Source organism: Octopus bimaculoides, chromosome 8 (assembly GCF_046866305.1).
Source record: "Octopus bimaculoides isolate indiv1 chromosome 8, ASM4686630v1, whole genome shotgun sequence".
NCBI lineage: Eukaryota > Metazoa > Mollusca > Cephalopoda > Octopoda > Octopodidae > Octopus > Octopus bimaculoides.
This window is the reverse complement of record NC_142935.1, coordinates 76,957,145-76,977,647: the sequence shown is the minus strand read 5'-3', so window position 1 is coordinate 76,977,647 and position 20,503 is coordinate 76,957,145. Positions and strand designations below refer to the sequence as shown.

Genomic DNA, 20,503 nt, shown 5'->3' with positions numbered 1-20,503 from the left:
GTCCTCAACAGTCACGGCCTATGTTTCACTGCCATGTAGCATGGCTGTTTGTATACATGCGTCATACAGTCTATCTTTTACTTTGAGCAAGAGGCCCTTTGTCACCAGCAGAGGTAGGAGCTCTCTGAACTTTGCCCAGGCTATTCTTATTCCAGCAGCTACACTTTCAGAGCGCCCACTCCCACTACTGAATTGGCCACCTAAGTAACGGAAGCTATCAACTACTTCTAGTTTTTCTCCCTGGAATGTGGCATAAGTTGTTCTCTGCACATTTTCAGTGTTTATTGCTCCTGAGCATCTGTCACATACAAAAACTATCTTGCTAGTTAGCCTTCCTTTGATATTGCTGCACTTCTTATGTGTCCATAGCTTACATCGGGTACATCTTATGGAGTTCCTACCTATGCCGTTTCTACAGATTGAGCAGGGCCATCTACCTGAAGGGACTGGTTTGTCTGCCTTCCTACTTATTAGGACTTTGGTTTTAGCTTGGTTGTCTCTAAGGCCCCTCGATTCTAATACTTGCTTCCACACCTGAAACTTCTCCTCTAGTTCTGATAGTGACTCAGCAATTAGAGCAAGGTCATCAGCATAGTGGAGCTCCCAGGGGCATCCTATCTTGAATTCCTCTGTTATTGCTTGGAGGACTATGATAAATAAGAAGGGGCTGAGGACTGAACCTTGGTGGACCCCTACCTCTACCTGGAATTCTTCACTGTACTCATTGCCAACCCTCACCTTACTGACAGCGTCCCTGTACATGGCTTGCATAGCTCTCACTAACCATTCATCTATCCCTAGCTTCTGCTTTGATCACCAGATAAGGGATTGGGAGACCCTGTCAACGAAAGCCAGGTACAGAGGTTTAGCTTTGGCTAGGTATTTCTCCTGCAGCTGCCTTACCAGAAATATAGCATCAGTGATGCTTTTCTCTGGCACAAACCTAAGCTGCATCTCATCTAAACTGACTCTCTCCCTAATTAGCTGGGCTATGACCCTCTCCGTGACCTTCATTACCTGATCCAACAACTTGATACCTCTGTAATTATTTGTATCTAAAGCATAACCTTTACCTTTGTAGCAGTTGACTATGGTGCTGCTACACCAGTCATTGAGTATGACTCCTTCATGTATCACCTGGTTAACTATACGGGTAACTAGGCTAGAGCCGACACTGTCAGATATTTTGAGCATCTCTGCGGTGATTCCTGATGGTCCGGGGGCTTTCCCTGTCTTCATACTTTTAATTGCTTTATCTACCAAGGTACTGTCAATTCAGATAGTTGGTCCCTCTGTTGGGTCAACATTCAGCAGACACTCTTTCTCCCATTCATTCTCTTTATTGAGCAACCTTTCATAGTGGCATCCAAACCTCTCTCACGGCAGCCTCATTAAACGCAAGTAAACCATCATCCATGCGGACACATTCCTCTCCTATGACATCACGATTCTCTCTCACACACTGTCTTGCAACACGAAATACCTCAAGTCTTTGGTCCTCATGGCGCAGAACATTGGCAAATTTTCTCTTATCTGCTTCCCCTCTGGCTAAATAAACCTGTCTCCTAGTTTCCCTTCTGGCAGTCTGATACAATTCCCTGCTACTACCGTTCTTCCATTCCTTCCAAGCCTGTTTCTTTTCTCTAATAGCCCTGTCAACAACATTGTTCCACCACCACGTTACCTTGAGTCGAGAGGGGACTTTGCACCATCCACAGATTCGGTCAGTGGCCCTCAGCAGGTTGTCCTGAAGAAACCTCCAGTTGTCTTCCACATTATGTGATGCTATATCCCCTTCTATTTCGTCAAAGGCTTTGAGTAATACATCTCTAAATCTCTGTCCGTTTGCAGAATCTTTAAGCTTCTAGACCCTTCTAAATGCTGGTTGTCTTCCGGGCATCCATTTAGCCCTGATCCTGAAGTCGCTAACTACTAGTCTATGTTGTGGGGTACATTCTTCATCTGGGGAGGTTTTGGCATTCATAAGCAGCCATCTTTCTCTTTTTCTGGTGAGGATGTAGTCAATTTGGGTAGTGTGTCTGCCAGAACGGTAGGTGACTAGGTGACTGGCAGGTTTCCTGAAGTTAATATTGCAAACCATAAGATCATTTGTATTGCAGAACTCCAGCAGCCTGGTTTCCTCCTCCTTGCAGGAACCAAAACCATAGCCTCCATGTATGCTATGGAAGCCCCCTGCATGTTGTCCAACATGTCCACTGAAGTCACCAGCCACAAAGAGAAGGTCCCTATCATTCGTCAACAAGGTAGTCTGCAAGAGGGTGTCATAAAATCAGTCTTTCTGTCCATCAGGCAGCCCTGACTGAGGGGCACTTCTCAATGGTCTTTAATTGGCCGTCATTGATGATAGATGAGCATCCACTATGCTCACGATCTTCAAGGCTCAGCTCTGCACTACAAAATTGTTTAAACCATTTTCAAGCTGATCACTCACTGGTCATTTCTTCACCAAACATTTCGTTGATATTGTGATCAGTTTCAGCTGCTTTATGTCCTGTTTTGAAGATGAACAGCAAAATTGCTCAAATATCATACTTTGACAGTTCCATTTCAGATGATTTTAACAATGGTGAAAAAAATATCAATGTTAATTTATTGATGCATTTGGGCAAGTCTATGGCTGTATTATCAGACAATTGCAAAAAAGCATTAAAAAAAAAAAATCAAAACTCTGCAAGAATTTGGTACAAATTCTTCATGGTTCAAAATGTTGCTTACTTTTTACTCAACCTGTTATATGCAAACTTTGTGAGCACACACAAGAAAGCAGTTGTAGAATGAATATCTCTGATGCCTAAGCACAAGCATAAAGTACCCCAGGAGTTGCTGTGAAGTGAAAAACTCTGAAGATGGCCAGACTGAAAAACAAATTTCCTACTAAAGAGAACATTAACAAATACAAGGAGAGATCTGGAAGAAATATACAACATCAGAATTACAGTCAACAACAGATAAATACCATTCAAATAGCTGCCAACAACCAGTTGTTCACAAGGCAACTGATTGCCTGAACAGAAAACAATGTTATTGGGAGGAAGCAATTAGCTCATGCCAAACTAATGGTAGCAAGTCAGGAAGAAAGATTACAGAAATGAAGAGATCATTTTGAGAATTTACTTGAGGAGAGTTCATGTCATCAATGATCTCCCAGTAAAAAGAATCACTGAAACTTAACTTCCTATCAAGAAAGGCCCATTCGCTAAAGATGATTTAGAGACAGTACTGAAGAGACTGAAGAATAGTAAAGCAGCTGATTTGGATGAAGTGTCCCCTGAAGTCTGACAGACTAGAAGCTTTAAATGATATTCTCCTACAGTGATGTAGGAGTTTGATTGTCAAAATGCATTCCCAGTCTGGACAGAAGGATGCATTCTCCTTTTTCTGAAGAAAAGAGACTTGTCGCTAACCATAAACTACAGAGGCATCACACTTATGCTATAGCTATTAAAATCTACAACACAATGTTGTGTAACTGAATCTAATCTGAAAATGAGAAAGTCCTTTGCCCAAATCAGCACAGATTAACACTTGAACAGACATTGACAGTAAGACGAATCACAGGCAGTGTTGCTCTTATGGACTTCTACAAGGCTTTTAATTGAGTGCATTGAGAAAAGATGGTCAAAATACTGAGGATCTATGAAATACCATGAAAAACAATGGATGCAATCATAATGCTGTATAAATACATTCAGGTGGGAGTACTACAGGACAATACACTGGCACCCTTTTTGTTCATCATAACACTGGACTGTTGTATGTATGGCTATTGATCTTCACAGTAATGTTTTTACTTTACAGAAAGCTAGAAGCAGGAGATATCAGTCAGGAAGATCACTGATGCTGATTATGCAAATGACCTTGTGCTGTTTGCTAACAAGATAACAGATATTGAAATACTACTAGAAGAGGCAGCTTCCAGGATTTATCTTTATGCGGATACTGAGAAGACTGAATACATATACTTTGACCAGAATGGTTAGATCAGCTTACTGAGTGGCACACCTCAAAAGAAAGTCAAATGTTTCACTTATCTTGGAAGTGATATCACATCTACTAAAAAAAAGATATACCAAATCCACATAGCAAAAGCATGGATGAAAAGGGAATTCTTCAGCGTTATCATAGAATCAGTTCTTTAAAGTTCATCAGTATGGACTCCTACAAAAAAGATAGAAAGCAAGCTTGATAGGAGCTACACATGCATAATGTGTGCTATTGTCAACAAATTACGGAAACAACATCCAACAAAAGAAGAGCTTTATGAAAATATCCCCAACATCAGACATTTGAGACTGGAGGACAAGACGTGCTGGTCACTGCAACTGAAGCAAAGATGAATTTGTGAGCTCCTTTCGTGGATCTCAAGTCATGGAAATTCTTATGTTGGAAGACCCAGAATGATGTAAATTAATCAACTCTTATGAGAGATGCTGAGTTACAAATAGAACACCTTACAAAAATCATGGAAGGCAGGAATGCTTGAAGGGAAAGAGTGGCTTTTGTCTGGGCAACCTGAAATGATAATGTATTATCATGTTTGTTCTAGACATCATATATACACTACCCTATATACATTGCTGATATGTCACCATGTTGTTGTTCCATATATATATATATATATATATATATATATATACACATACATACACACACACACACACATATATATACATAGACATACACATATATATATACACAGCTGTGTAGCTATGTCATTTGTTCTAGATACCATAAATGACAAATGTAGATTTTAAACTGCAATCAATTTACATAAAATTAAACATAAAGTGCCAAATATTTATAATATCAGTGATTGAGAAATATATTTTCTTTCCACTACCATCAACCAACTGGCTACATCACATATTCACCAGATAATGATCATCATCATAATTTAATGTTTAATGTACAAAGTTATCCTCCTGTCTATTTTTCATTCACTTCATAACCTCTTATATTTAATAATTAGTATCAAATGAAGTCAACTAATTATGATATAAGTAAACAGTAAAGATCAGTTTGGAAAAATGTGTAACTACATTATTTACATTTGACAGATATTTGTCCTCATCTTGTTTGTTGTTAACACATTTTGGCTAATATACCCTCCAGCCTTCATCAGGTGTCTTGGGGAAATTTCAAACCTGGGTTCTCATTCCTAAGGTATTGTTTGATGTTATTATTATTATTATTCAGGTCACTGCCTGGAATCGAACTCGGAATCTTGGGGTTAGTAGCCTGCGCTCTTAACCACTACGCCATAGTGGTTAAAAGCGCGGGTTACTAACCCTAAGATTCTGAGTTCGATTCCAGGCAGTGACCTGAATAATAATAATAATAATAATAATAACAACAACAACAACATTGAAAAATACCTTAGGAATGAGAACCCAGGTTCGAAATTTCGCCAAGACACCTGATGAAGGCTGTGGGGTATATTAGCCGAAATGTGTTAACAACAAACAAGATGAGGGCAAATATTCGTCAATTGTAAATAATGTACATAATTCCTCATCTCTTAATTATAGAACTGGAAAATGTGTAACGGTTTTCATATAGTAATCAAGTTTGTGAATTTTGTAGTTTACAGTTGTGTCAGCACAGTTTTTAGTTAGATATTCTACATAGGCGACGTGTGGCTGTGTGGTAAGAAGTTTGCTTCCCAACCACATGGTTCAGTCCCACTACGTGGCACCTTGGGTGAGTGTCTTCTATTATGGCCTTGGGAGAACGAAAGCTTTGTGAGTGAGTAGATGCGGTATCATGGCACTCCATTGGTTATGACGAGGGAGGGTTCCAGTTGATCTGATCAATGGAACAGTTTGTTCGTGAAATTAATGTGCAACTGGCCGAGCACTCCACAGACAAGTGTACCCTTAACATAGTTCTCGGGAAGATTCAGCGTGACAAGGCTGGCCCTTTGAAATACAGGTACAACAGAAACAGGAAGCAAGAGTGAAAGAAAGTTGTGGTGAATGAGTACAGCAGGGTTCACCACCACCCCCTGCCGGAGCCTCGTGGAGCTTTAGGTGTTTTTGCTCAATTAATACTCACAACGTTTGGTCTGGGAATCGAAACTATGATCCTACGACCGCGAGTCCACTGCCCTAGCCACATAGATATGTACATATCTATGTGTGTGTGTCTTTGTTTATCCCCACATCACTGCTTGACAATTGGTGTTGGTGTGTCTACATCCTCATAACTTAGCAGTTCAGTAAAAGAGACCGATAGAATAAATACTAGGCTTAAAAAAAAAATCCTGGGGTCGATTTGTTTGACTAAAACCCTTTGAGGCAGTGCTCTAGCATAGCTGTAGTCAAATGACTGAAACAAGTAAAAGAATATAAAATGATAGGAGAGTAAGTTACGTGTAAAACAGTTTTATTTTAAATTCTACAGCCTCAAAGAAAGAGGTGATAGAAAAACAGAAAATGTGGTGATGTGACAGGCATGCAGTGTGGACATTAAAATACTGAGGGTGATGATGATGATGATGCTTTATGAAGACCACCCATTAATAAAAAAAAAGTTACACTGACACTTGCAAATTCAGCTGAACTGTTATTGTGAAGGGATTATGCTAAATTAATTATAGACTCTATAAATCTAAACAACAAAATTATTTCCTCTAATGGTTTTGTATGGCATAGCATCTAAAAGAAAGAATGTATGAAAGATCTAGTTTATAAAATATTATGCATGTAACCTAGTATGCTTGATAAATTTTCTTTTACAATTTAAGGAATAATTACAATGAATTATCCTTGATTTATGAAAATATATTTCTCAGTTATTTAACCACAGTGTCAATCTTTTCCCTTTCTAAAAATGATAGAATGAATGAATGAATGCAGGCACGTATGCATATGTGTGTGTGTGTAGGTAGAGAGAGAGAGAGAGAGAGAGAGAGAGAGAGAGAGAAACCGAGTGTTTTGAAAAATGAGTTTCTATTGAAACTACAACATATGTATCTTAGATCTGTAGATTTTGTAGTTACATGAACTATAATGTTGGGCAGAAAAATGGGGCAGTTCTAGGTGCAGACGGGAAGTGGTCAAAATTTTTTCTGTCCTACCTTCATTAAGGTAGAGTCATCAAAATGTCTCTTCTCCTTCGCTTCATTTATGTCAGTTTAGATAAACACATTATTGAAGCACTGTTTAGAGCCAGATGCTCTTCATGTCACTAGCCCTCACTTGATTACCCTTACCAGATATTGCTTTTCATAGAATGAATTTTGACATTGACAGAGTTGCTTTTCTGTTTGAATAGAAACATCTTCAGTTGAGTCTATTCTGAGAGAATGATTTACCACAGATATCACAGTGATATGGTTTATCTCCTGTATGATAATGCTTATGAGCAGTGAGATTTGTCACGTTCATAATTTTTTTATCTCACCACAATAGATGGATATGTTTCTTGTTGTTGTTTGTATAGTTTATATTAACTAAAATATTCCTTTTTCTATATTTCTATGAACTGTGATCTGTATTTATATCTGAAAGTATTGTAATTTCTTTTGTAAATTTGTCCAAGTTTCATAAAAATTCCAAATTATCTTGTACATAAACAGAGAAGTATAGAAATGTTGCTGTTAATCTTTGTTCAGGGGAAATATTTCACAATAATCCTACCACAGATTTACATAAGCGGTATTATATCTGTTCTGTGTAACATCTACCTTTAGTCTGTAAAATATGATGAATATTGATGATGATATCTGATGTAAAAAGTTCTTTAAATCCAATGCCATCTGATGTTCTGAAATAAAAGAGAAACAGTATAGGATACACAGAATACTTCTATATTGATAAACGGTAGACATACATTTTACTTAACAACAGAACTCATGCAACGTAGAAGACTAATTTACATGATTTCTAAGGTGTCTTCTTTACCCTTGTAATAATTGAATATGATGCTGCTACACCAATTGTTGGCTATGAAACCTTCCTGCACAAACTGATTAACTGTACAAATAACTAGGCTGTATCCTACTCTGCCAGATATTTTAAGCATCTCAGCAGTAGTTCCAGATGGACCAAGAGCTTTCTGTCTTCATATTCTTAATTACTTTGTCTATCACACTGCTGTCAACAAGAATGGCTGGATGCTCTGTCAGGTTCACATTAGGAATACTCTTTCCCCCATTCTTAGAAACCCTTTATAATGGCACTTCCATACCTCCTTCTTTCCAGAATCACTAAGTGCAAGTGTACCATTATCCTTCTACTATACTTCTCTCCCATATGTTGATTTTCTCTGATATACTGCTTTGTAATCCGGAACACCTCATGCCTTTGGTTCTCACTTCATAGAATGTTAGCAAACCTTTCTTTTCCTCTCTGCTATGAGAAATGGGTAAAGTGATTACAACAGTCAGAGTTTGTGGTAGGATTATTAACAATGCCTGCACCACCCAAATTTCACACACTAACAACTCTTTTACTTGTTTCTGCTCAAGATTTGTGGCCATGCTGGGGCACCACCATTGGTTTTGTTACATTTTTATTAATTGCCCTCATACGAGTTTCCTGCTTTGAAGTTGGCTCATCCAGGACTCTTGACAGTAGATCTAGTTTTGTTTTGAGGAAAACATCTATCCACATGTAGGTCTCTCAAGTCTTTCATGAGGATACCAAAGAAATGTTGGCCCTTGTATCCTTAGCTATTGCAGTATCTGGTTCTGTATTTCATGGCAAGGGCAACAGCACTCCATTCTGGTGTTTGTCCCAAAGTTTGGGACAAGACTTTCAAGATGTATATTACAGGATATTTTTCCAGCTTCAATCCAGAAAATAGAGTCTTAACCTTTTGAGTCTTTCCTAGTAGCTAATCTGCTGCATTGAGACAATCTTCTTTGTGTAGCATTGAGTTTTGCCATTAATTTTACATTCTGTGGTGACCATAGTTAGGAGTAATAATCCAAACAGTTTAGGACAAATGTCTTCCAAATAACCATCATGGTTTCCTGCACTTCTGTTCTGAAAATTCTAGAAATCCAGCCAGCCAGCTGCCCACATTTCATTGCCAACCTAGTAATGTGTGCATGAAAAGATACAGCACTACTCGTGTCAATGTTCAGATCACACACTGAATATGATTTTGGTCCAGTGTATTTTGTCTGCATTGCATGTTATTACTTTCAGCTCGTTGTATATTGCATCCGAATCTTGTTGCAAGTGTGAGACATCTTCAGGGTTGTATTACCCATGAAACTTTTGTATCATCTGCATAGCTTGTCACAGTGGCTGTCTGTGTGCAAAGAGATTGATCTAGTTGAAATTGAAAGTACTATATATATATATATCAGTAGCGTGCAGTCTCAGCCATGCAAGCTATGCACCGCATGCCCTGTTATATAATCGGAAAATTAGATAAAATAGTTACTTTCTTGCAAAAAATAATCCAGTTTTCGAAATATTCTGTCTCCCCTTCCCCTCTCTCAGTGACTAGTAAAAGCTTTGAGAATCCAGCATATAGACACTCCCTAACTCCCTATCTATGTTAGTTTGTCCTTCCTTCCTTCTCCTCTCTCTCTCTCTTAGTGACCTGTCAAAAGATATGCTAGGACCGATCTCCCCTTCCCCTCTCTCAGTGACTAGTAAAAGCTTCGAGAATCCAGCATATAGACACTCCCTAACTCCCTATCTATGTTAGTTTGTCCTTCCCCCCTCTCTCTCTCTCTTAGTGACCTGTCAAAAGATATGCTAAGACCATAGCATATATATTTTGTACCCCTTCCTCTCTCTGTCAGTGATTCCACAAATTTATCATAGGAAATAATGCCCCCACCTCTCTATCTCTTTGTTAGCTGGTTCTGACCGGAACTAGAGCAGTTCTCAAGAACTGCTATAATTAGCCATAATTCTTGGAACAGCCTGGCGGTAAGTTTGAATCTTTTATTCAAAACATCTGTTTGCACTATTATATTTTTGGAGTGTTCTGAAAACAAAAATATTTAATTTGACTAACGTCATTTTTCCATTTTTTAAAAAATTTACTTACAATATACGCAGATGCTTACACGTATGTTACTTTTTTCCAAATGAGTGAAATGTGTGTTATAAACGATATTTTGAGAAATAGTTTTTCGAAAAGAGACTTCAATGGAAAACAATTAATTATAAACGGTGGGTGACCAAAGAATTCGCATATTTAATCAGTAAATATGACAAAAAAATGGAAAGTCATCTAGATACAGCTTCTATCTTCACTGGTCTGTCAAACCAGTGATTTCTTATTTTTGTTAGAAGTATTCAGTGACATTTTTTCTTTTACTGACGTCTTATTTAATATCCAGAGTAAAAGTCATGACATAGTGTATTGTAAAGAGCAAATAGATAAAACTAGAACTGTACTCGAAAACAAACTTGATAATTTTTCAATCTTTTATGATATATTAAGGGAAAAATATGGAGTCGATGCAGGAATCGGAATTCAGAGATCCAAAAATATATCTATTGAGCCTCAACGACATTATTAGAATGCATTGTAATAAAATTATCAGTACAGTAGTTGACCAAATAAAAGCACAAAGTTGATGAATATTGCAAACAATTTCCTGTGGACTCTATACATTCTTTAAAAATCACTTATGGCAGATTTTTTGATGTAATTCGATTACAAAGTGAGCTCAATGTGACGTATTCAATGAAAGATTTTAAAAAGCGAAGTTAAGTCATTTAATGAGTTACATTTACAGCAGTGACCTTGTTGAAGCTATGCCAGAACTCTTCAATCTGTGCAAGTTGATTTTGACAATTCCGTCTACCACTGCTTCTGTAGAGCGATCCTTTTCTGCATTAAGTAGAATCAAAACATACCAAAGAAATGCGACAGGAGAAAGAAGACTGTCTGGGTTAGCACTAATGTCAATTGAAAAAGATTTACTGCAACAATTGATGAAAAGAGAAGATTTCTATGAAAATGTGATAGATATATTTGCCCAAGAAGATCGAAGAATTGAATTAATTTATAAATGAGGTAAATAACATTTTAGAACCTTAAAAAAAAAATTAATATATATTACAGGTTTTGGTTAGTGTTTGTTATAATGTAAGGTTCGACCATCTTACATCAGTATTGTTAGGCAGGAGAAATGGTTCGACTTCTTCGTCATGCCTAACCTACATAAGTTTTCCTTTCTGTGCTGCTGGGTGTAGTCTATTTACGGCCGTAAATGTCTTGTTTCAATCTCAGAGATGTTGACTTCTGCCACAACAGTTTTGGGGGGCTTTTTATAATGTTGAATTTTCACGGTCTTTCATTGTGTGTATTCATGTATATGAGTGTATTTTCAATGTGTGTGCGTGAGACGTAGTCTTTTAATATACGGAGTTCAGTAAGTCTCAGAACAGTCTGCTTGAGTATCGATAATTTTCCCAGAATTGACAAGTAGCATGATAAAACACCTGACTTGTCTTCCAGGGCGTAACGATCTTAAAGCATGGCCATATAATGTAACTAAATGTGTTCTCTTAATTAAATCATTTCAATTTGATTCAGCTCAACCAATAGGTATAAGGGCTAATGCAGAATCGCACCCCTTTGAAAAACGAATTTTGTGAAAAATTTTTTTCTGATTCCTACCTTTAACAGAGATTCCGAATATGCAAAAATATTAACAGAATCCAATTTCATCTTTATTACATTTCACTTATGATTTTTAGACTTTTTAAGGGAGAGTGAGGATGGGAAAGTACTGACGTTTTGAAGAGAGAGAAAAATACAAACAATACACTTATTTCAGGCTCATCTTTACAGAGCCATTTTTTATTCCCTGCTTATTCTAGGTCATACGGGGGTGATTGCATATTCAGAATCTCCCCTATGTAAATTGTAGGAATACGAAAATTTATTTACTGAAAAATTGCCGGGGAGGGGGGGGAGAAATTCATTGCATGCCCAACCCCAGAAATCACCGCACGCCACTGATATATATATATACACTCATATTATAAATATATATACTCACATACAATATATAAACATGGATGTGGACAGCTGTGTGAAGAAGTGCCTATCTCTAACAGTGGAGAGAAGCTGTAGCAGAGGGAGACCCAGGAAGACATGAGATGAAGTGGTGAAGCATGATCTTCGAACATTGGGCCTCATGGACGCAATGACGAGTGATCGTAACCTTTGGCGATATCATGCTTGAGAAGACCAGTCAAGCCAAGTGAAATCATAGTTGTGGCTGTTGTTGGTGTCATGTAACTGACACCTGTGCCGGAGACATGTAAAAAGCACCTTTTGAGTGTTGGATCTCACGGAGGCTATGTGGCCGATGCCAGTGTCGCATAGCTAGCACCCCTACTGGTAGCACATAAAAAGCACCTTTCAAGCATTGGGCCTTATAGAGGCAATTGCAAATGACCAAGACCTTTGGCAATATGCTTTACTTGAGAAGAAGATCCATCAAGCCAAGTGAAATCATAGTCGTGGAAGATACTGGTGTCACACAAAAGCACCCATTACACTCTCAGAGTGGTTAACATTAGAAAGGGTATCAAGCTGTAGAAACCATGCCAAATCAGACTGGAGTTTGGTGCAGCCCCTCAGCTTACCAGCCCTGCTCAAACAGTCCAACCCATGCCAGCATGGACAATGGACGTTAAATGATGATGATGATGATGACATATACTCACACACACACACACACATATATATAAATGTGAATGTATGTGGTTATGTATGAGTGTTTAACGTAAAAAGGCTCTGAAACAGTGAATCCTTGAGAAAAACAAATTTGATTTTTGAATTCTGCATCCCACAGACAATGTTGTTCATAAATAATAATAAAAAAAAACGTAATTTTCTTTGAGAAATAACTCCACTTTAGAACCACAACTCTCCCACTATCATCATCAAACTATCTCTCTGTATTTACTATACTCTTTGACACTCCGTGTATGTATTAACTCTTCCACAGACAAGGTTGTTCGTAAATAATAATAAAAAAAACGTAATTTTCTATGAGAAATAACTCAACTTTAGAACCACAACTCTCCCACTCACTATCACCATCAAACTATCTCTTTGACACTCACTCTCTTTGTATATGTATTAACTCTCAAGCATAACTTTCATTTTGTTTAAAAATATCTTCTAATGCTTACTTTCATTTTATCACAGCTATCACAAACAAAAATCCCATTTTCTGATTGGATAAAAATGATCAAACTTTAACCTCTGTAACATTTAAAAAAAAAATTTCTGGAATAAATGAATTACAAACACAGATCCATCCTGAAAAAAATATATTAATATACCAAATTTGAAAACTTTCACTTAATTTAAAAATTTTGAAATCTGTGACAAAGACAGAAAAGATCTCATTCTCTCTCTCACATTTATCTATTTCTTTCACTTTCCCACTCTATAAAAGTATATCGCTCACACTATGTGTGTTTGTTACGGAGTGGTTGGCATTAGGAAGGGCATCCAGCTGTACAAACTCTGCCAAATCAGATTGGAGCCTGGTGTAGCCATCTGGTTTCACCAGTCCTCAGTCAAATCGTCCAACACATGCTAGCATGGAAAGCGGACGTTAAACGATGATGATGTATGCATGTGTAAAGAATTTCAGTAAGGTGACAGAGTGAGTTAAAAAAAGATAAACATGTGTAAAAGATAATTTATTTTAATAGCATACTTTTCTGTAAGTTTTTCTTTGGACTCACTTGATGCAGGGTGGGGTTAAAGTTTTAAATAATTTTTTTTGTGGCTGTTGCTTATATCCCAGCAATGGACCACATCATCATTCCATAAAATGTGTTTATGGGGAGAAAATCAATACATGAGTGTTTTTTATAACCATTTCATGGTACATCATAATGAAGTATCAGTAGTACTTGGTGTTGCTTTCAATCAGTTTCATTGACGCAGAACAAGTCTCATATCATACAGAGCAGTGACTAAATTGGTTATACTTGAGATACTGTGTATGATAATAAAACAGTTACAGCAGCTCCTCACCAAACTACAACAGAGATTAACCTTATTTTAGATACTGTGATATTATAATGGGTACAGCAGCTACTTGTAGCTACTCACAAAACTACAACAAAAACAAAACCTTCTCTCATCTACCAAGGTTTAAAGTTGACAGTCTCTCTCTCAAACCTAGTATTTACCTATCATATTGCAGTCTTAGCAATATTTATTTATAATTGGCATTGGTGCTGGTAGAGTTGAACTTAATAGCTGCAGCAAATGAACAAAAATTGTGTTGTTATGCAACCAGCATCCACGAATGGATGTTATTATAAACCAGCAAATACGGAAAATATCATAACATCCATCTATCTGCAGAATTCTACTGAATCAATATGACCACTATCACTAAAACCAAGCTACTAAAATGTTCTGACATCTAGTGTTTCAAGATATAGGAGCCATTTCCCTTAAGTTTGTAATTATGAATGGAGACAATATTATTCAACAATATTTTGAAGGCCGATCTCAAGCTACTAAGCTTTACAAAGGAGATGACTAACGACTGAGATATCTGGCACATTGCTGTACCTAAGACCTGTCTTTCACAGTAGAATTGATACCAGTGCTGGTGCCACATTAAAAGCACAAGTTACACTCTATGGAGTGGGTGGTATCAGGAAAAGCATCCAGCCATAGAAACCATGCCAGAACAGGCAATGGAGCCTGGAGCAGCTCTGGGCCTTACCAGCTCCAGTCAAATCATCCAACCTATGCCAATATGGAAAATGGGCATTGAATGATAATGATTTTATTAATGTTTTCACTGGTAATTAATGTTAAAAAAATATTTCCCTTTTCCAGATTACTCCATTCAACAAAGTTATAAGATTTTAATTTCCATAGGAAAACAAATCTTTTGTCACAAATTTCAGTGACAAGATTTTACACAAATCTCTCAGAAATTAGTTGGTTTTACTATTAAAGAGAATGTTTCCAACAAATTCTTCTCAATATTTTCCATGTCTATATGTATTTATGTTTAACATGTTCTTTGAATGAGAATCATTTTCCACAAATTTTACATCTATAAAGTTTTCCTCCTTTATTTTCCCAGTCAAGAAACTTTAATGATAAATAACAGTGAATAGATCTTCTTTCAGGGTGTATTTGTGGATATATTAGTGGATTAAAAGACCAGAAATATTTCACAATGATAATTTTTGTCTCCAGTCTGTATTCAACTCTGGATTAAAAATGTAGACTTACTTATTCCTGAATGACTCCTCACATATTCTACACTAATATTGTTCTATGCCAAGTGTTTATTCATTTCGCAACTTCTTGAAGATCAGAATTCATAAATATTTAAGTGAAAGGGTGTTTTTCAGAGCATACATGTGTACACAAAATCATAATTTGAAGACAATGATTTCTAACATAATTCACTGTGATCAATGTTTGCTAATGTAGGTATATTGATGGACTATAAATTTAGATTTACAAAGGAACAATTTCTCATGTTTCATGGTTAAAAGATTTCCCTCTTGTGTGTATTTGTTGGTGTCTTTTTAAGAGAGTGTAAGTGATAAAGGATTTCCCACATATTTCGCAGTGGTATGGTTTCTCTCCAGTGTGTATTCGTTTGTGCCTGTTTAAATCACTATTATTAACAAAAGATTTCCCACACATTTCACAGTGACAAGGTTTTTCTCCCGTGTGTCTACGTTTGTGGCTTAATAGATCAGAATTCCGAGAGAAGGATTTGCCACACATTTCACAAAGATAACACTTTTCTTCTGGGTGTATTTGCTCATGACATTTTAAATCCTCATTTTTAAGGAAAGATTGCCTGTAATTTTCACTGAGATAAGGTTTCTCTCCACAGTTTTTTTGTTTGTGGAATACAAGTAAAGAATTCAAATGAAATGATTCCCCACATGTTTCACAGTGGAAGAGTTGTTCTCCAGTGTGGATTTGTTCGTGGCTTTTTAAATCACTATTATTCACAAATGATTTCTCACATATTTCACAGCAGTATGGTTGTTTTCCAGTGTGCCTACGTTTGTGGACTGTAAGCTTAAAGTTTTCAATAAAAGATTTCCCACAAATGTCACAATGGAATGGATTTTCTCCAGTGTGGATTCTTTTGTGCCTTGTCAAGTTACTTTTATAGACAAAAGATTTTCTACATATTTCACACTGATAAGGTTTTTCTCCAGTGTGGATTCTTTTGTGAACTGCTAGACTAGAATTAACAGAAAATGATTTTTCGCATATTTCACAGTGATAGGGTTTTTCTCCAGTGTGGATTCGTTCATGACTTTTTAAATCACTATTATTCACGAATGATTTTCCACATATTTCACAACTATATGGTTTTTCTCCTGTGTGTCTTCGTTTATGGATTGTAAGCTTGGAACTTTCAATGAAAGATTTCCCACACATTTCACAACTAAATGGTTTTTCCCCAGTATGTCTACGTTTGTGTATAACAAGATTCAAATTATCAGTGAAAGACTTCCCACACATTTCACAATGAAATGGTTTTTCTCCAGTGTGTATCCTTTTGTGATTTATTAAACTACTGTTAGACACCAAAGATTTCCCACACACATCACACTGATAGGGTTTTTCTCCTGTATGACAACGAATATGAATAACAAGATGAGAATTTTGAGAGAATGATTTCTTACATATTTCACAGTGAAACGGTTTTTCTCCTGTATGTCTACGTTTGTGTATAACAAGATTCAAATTATCGGTGAAAGATTTCCCGCATATTTCACAACGATATGGCTTTATTCCAGTGTGTATCCTTTTGTGACTTGCCAAACTACTATTAGAGACCGTTGATTTACCACATATATCACAATGGAAGGGTTTTTCTCCAGTGTGGCTACGTATGTGGACAACAAGGTGAGAATTCTGAGAGAAAGATTTCCCACAGATTTCACAGTGAAACGGTTTTTCTCCTGTGTGACTACGTTTGTGGATAATAAGTTTCCAATTATCAATGAAAGATTTCGCACACAAATCGCACTGAAACAGCTTTTCGCCAGTGTGTATTTTTTTGTGTCCTTTTAAATTACTATTATTGACAAAAGATTTCCCACATATATCGCAACTATACGGTTTTTCTCCAGTGTGACTACGTATGTGGATAACAAGATTCGAATTATTAACGAAAGGTTTCCCACATATTTCACAATGAAACAGTTTTTCTCCAGTGTGTATTCTTGTGTGTTTAGTTAAATTTCTGTTAGATACAAAATATTTCCCGCATACTTCACAGTGGAATGGTTTTTCCTTATTGTGTATTTTTTTGTGAGCGAACATTTCATGTTCTAAAGGGAATGTTTTCTTACAAACCTCACAACAATATTTAGCAATGTTTCTGTTTACTGGTGTTTGTTTAGTAAATGTTTCACTAGGTAAAGGTTTCTTACCACTGACTGTCTGTATAATTGAGTCTACATTGTTAAAAACAGTTGTGTTAGAAGTATCCAACTCATTAATGTCTTCCATTCCTGAAGAATTCTTAAAAACTGAGAAATGTCTGTTACTATGTTTTATGATTCAGATTTAGACTTGGATATTATGGGCCTCCGTTTACATGATATGATTAAAATAAATGACTATAAATAATTATAATAATATTAGTTTCAAATTTTGGCACAAGGCCAGTATATACAATAATATTAGCCGAACTTTCAATAAACACACGAAGTAAACGGTGTAACTGATAATTTTTAACTTCGTTTGAATCACACCGGTGACATACAGAAGAGTTCCTAACAATTTAATAGACAGAATTTAATAGACAAAAACATCATCCGACAAAATAGACTGTTATGTTATTGAGGAAACATCAACGTGATCCTTCGATGTGTGAGAAATAGCGGTCAATATATAGTTTAAGACCCGGTCACGCCAAAAAACCCCCAAGCCTAGTAGGTGTAAAAAATGTGTAGAAAACGAATATGAAAAAAAAAATTGCGCAAACCAACGGAGTGGATATGTATTGATGAAATTTTATAGAAATACCGTTCAAATGGCACAGATTACAATTATAAAGAAATTTCTGGGGGAAATGTTTTCCGAAGATGAGGATTTCGGAAAATTCACACGATCCGATGTTTTCCTTCCTAACTTTCAGGAAAGTGAGTAGCTTTTAATGAAATTTGACAAAAACACCTTTCAAACGGCATAGATTATAAAGAAATTTGTTGGGAAAATGTTTTCCTAGAAGTTATGGGGAAAAAAAAATTGGACCGTGTGAATTTTCAGAAACTCCTCTCCCCACCCACCTTCCTTCCGTTCGTTTGCACAAATTTTGTGGATCTTTTCCTTTTGGCCAGCACATAGAAAAAATTAATAAAGTTAGAGGCATTGTTGTTATAGCAACTTCAGTGTATCGTTGTTTACTCGTACTGCTGTGGGTGAAAGAATTGGCAACTACTATGTCTTGTAAGGAAGAATTTAGCGATTGGTGCCTCAATTGCTGTAGACTACAAATTACTAATGGGAAAACATAATTACAGGTATGAAATAGATAACGTATGTTATGAAAAAAAAAAAAATGCAGAGAATGACCCGGAAACGGAAAAAATACCGTAGCTCTAGTTACCTCCCCTTACCGGTAGTAATTTATATTTTTTTACAAATGAAATTTTCTAAAGTATTGAAATTGCTAATGATCTTTGGTTACCAAATAATTTTCTTATTAGAGAACTGTGATAATGTGTTTGTTTACAATGTCGAAATATTATTGAGAATGTTTATTTTATACGGACAACACATGAAAATTTGCAGCGATAATTATTCCTCACCTCGTCATTTTAATTTAATGGCCTAACCATTAAAACATTGGATATAAGACATGGTCAGTATAACTTAAAACAGAATTTACTAGTTTTTTGCTTTACCTAACATCCCAGACTGAGAATCACGAACGAAAATTATTTTATTTATTTATTTGTTTGTTTTTCTACTGACTCGGAAGAGATTCAGAGGTAATCTTGTAAAATAAAGTCGGAAATTAATTCGACAAAAACTGTTTGAAACATCGCAGATTATGATTCTGAAAAAAAAAGAGAAAAATTATATTTTTTGCTTTCGTCTCCTTTCTGAAATTTTTCGTTTTTTGACATTTTCGAATTATTTTTCACATATGAATTTTTAAAAACATTATAGATTACAATTATCTAAAAATATTACGTCAAAGCCCATTAAGTAGTATGTTTCTTCGAAAAATTCGTCGAAATCTCTTTTGAAAAATTATTTTTCTAAATAAAATCCGCCAATTAATTTGTGAAATATTTTTGCAGAATCTTATTCTGATGTTTAAATTATAAATATTTTCAGAAATGACAGTTTTGGGCTGTATTTAGATTTGAGGTCAGTCCCAGGGCTGACTCGAGGCATCTTTATCGAAAGAATGCCACTAATTATATTTAACAATTAAATTAGAACCAGTTTTCAATGATTTGTGTCCTTACCCTCACACCAAATCGAATGAAAACCTTTATTAGCAGTTGGCTATTTGGCACTGTGGTGTGGGCTGTACCACCGGCATCAGCGGCAGGACTCCGCTCTCTACTTCTTCTTCTCAAGGGATCAATATGCCCTCCTTAATCCACCGCTCCACCTCCCCCTCGAACTCGCTTCTGGCATCTCCTATCAAAGTATGCTGGTAGCAGCCCACTTTATTTTTTAACGTCGGGTGCTCCCCCCTCCAGTGCCACTCCACTGTCCACCTCTGGCCATCGAAGGCGGCACGAAAATCCTGGTCTTCAATGGTGCGCGCGGCATAGTTTTCTTCGCGGTTCTCACCAATGCACGGCGTCGCCATACACGGTTTCCCCGCGACCCTGAAAGTCACACCGGCCTCGTTGACAGTGACACCTCCTAAACGGGTGATTGCATCCATCCCCATCACCACGTCAATCTCATCCACCAAGTGGCCAACTACAATTGCTTGCAGCGTCAGCTTTGTTCCCTGCACCTCAATCTGCACGTCAGTAATGCCTTCACAGCGTACCTCTCTTCCGTCGACTGCCCTCACACTGCTTTCTCCACTCCACGTCTCTACCACTCCCGGAGTCATCAGGGTCGTTGTACAGCATGTGTCCACGAGGGCTCGCGACATCTTCCCCTCCACCAGCACCTCAACAACGGGTAGCAAAAAACGCGCCTTTATTGATCCAAAGAGATGACCACTGGCGCAGTAGTCTCCCTTAGACCGTTTCCCTGCAGACATTCGCTGGCTATATGTTTCGCGACAACGGTAGCAAATGACCTCAGGCTTGGGTAACTTGCAGTCTCACACCATGTGCGGGCCCTGACACCGGAAACACTGTCCTTTGAATGGTCGCACACGTTCCTTGTTCGACCCCTCTCCGCTACTCCTTGGTCGGCCACCTTTTGCTGTTGCAGTTGCTGCCAACGGCGTCGATCTACAACACAAAACTAACATGCGGGCCCTCGTTATTATATCCGCCATGGGCATGGCATTCACGTCCAGCAGTTTCTGCAA

General features: G+C 37.1%; 2 protein-coding genes across 4 annotated transcripts in view; one reads left to right on the top strand and one right to left on the bottom strand.

The window, feature by feature from the left end:
• Nucleotides 1-13,652: 13,652 nt before the first annotated feature.
• On the bottom strand, nucleotides 13,653-18,759 carry LOC149134455 (uncharacterized). The gene has a single exon (XM_089356675.1). It carries the CDS (start codon nucleotides 17,491-17,493, stop codon nucleotides 15,484-15,486), a length of 2,010 nt encoding a protein of 669 aa, XP_089212801.1. The 5' UTR covers nucleotides 17,494-18,759; the 3' UTR covers nucleotides 13,653-15,483.
• The window catches only part of LOC128248589 (uncharacterized), a 23,119-nt gene continuing 21,325 nt past the window's right edge, over nucleotides 18,710-20,503 (top strand). For 2 of the 3 annotated variants that reach the window (XM_089356689.1, XM_089356688.1), the window contains exon 1: nucleotides 18,712-18,850. The gene's annotated coding sequence lies outside the window, so the exon portion shown is untranslated. Of the gene's footprint in view, nucleotides 18,851-20,503 lie in introns of all 3 variants that reach the window. The other variant, XM_089356691.1, reaches the window with a different exon arrangement.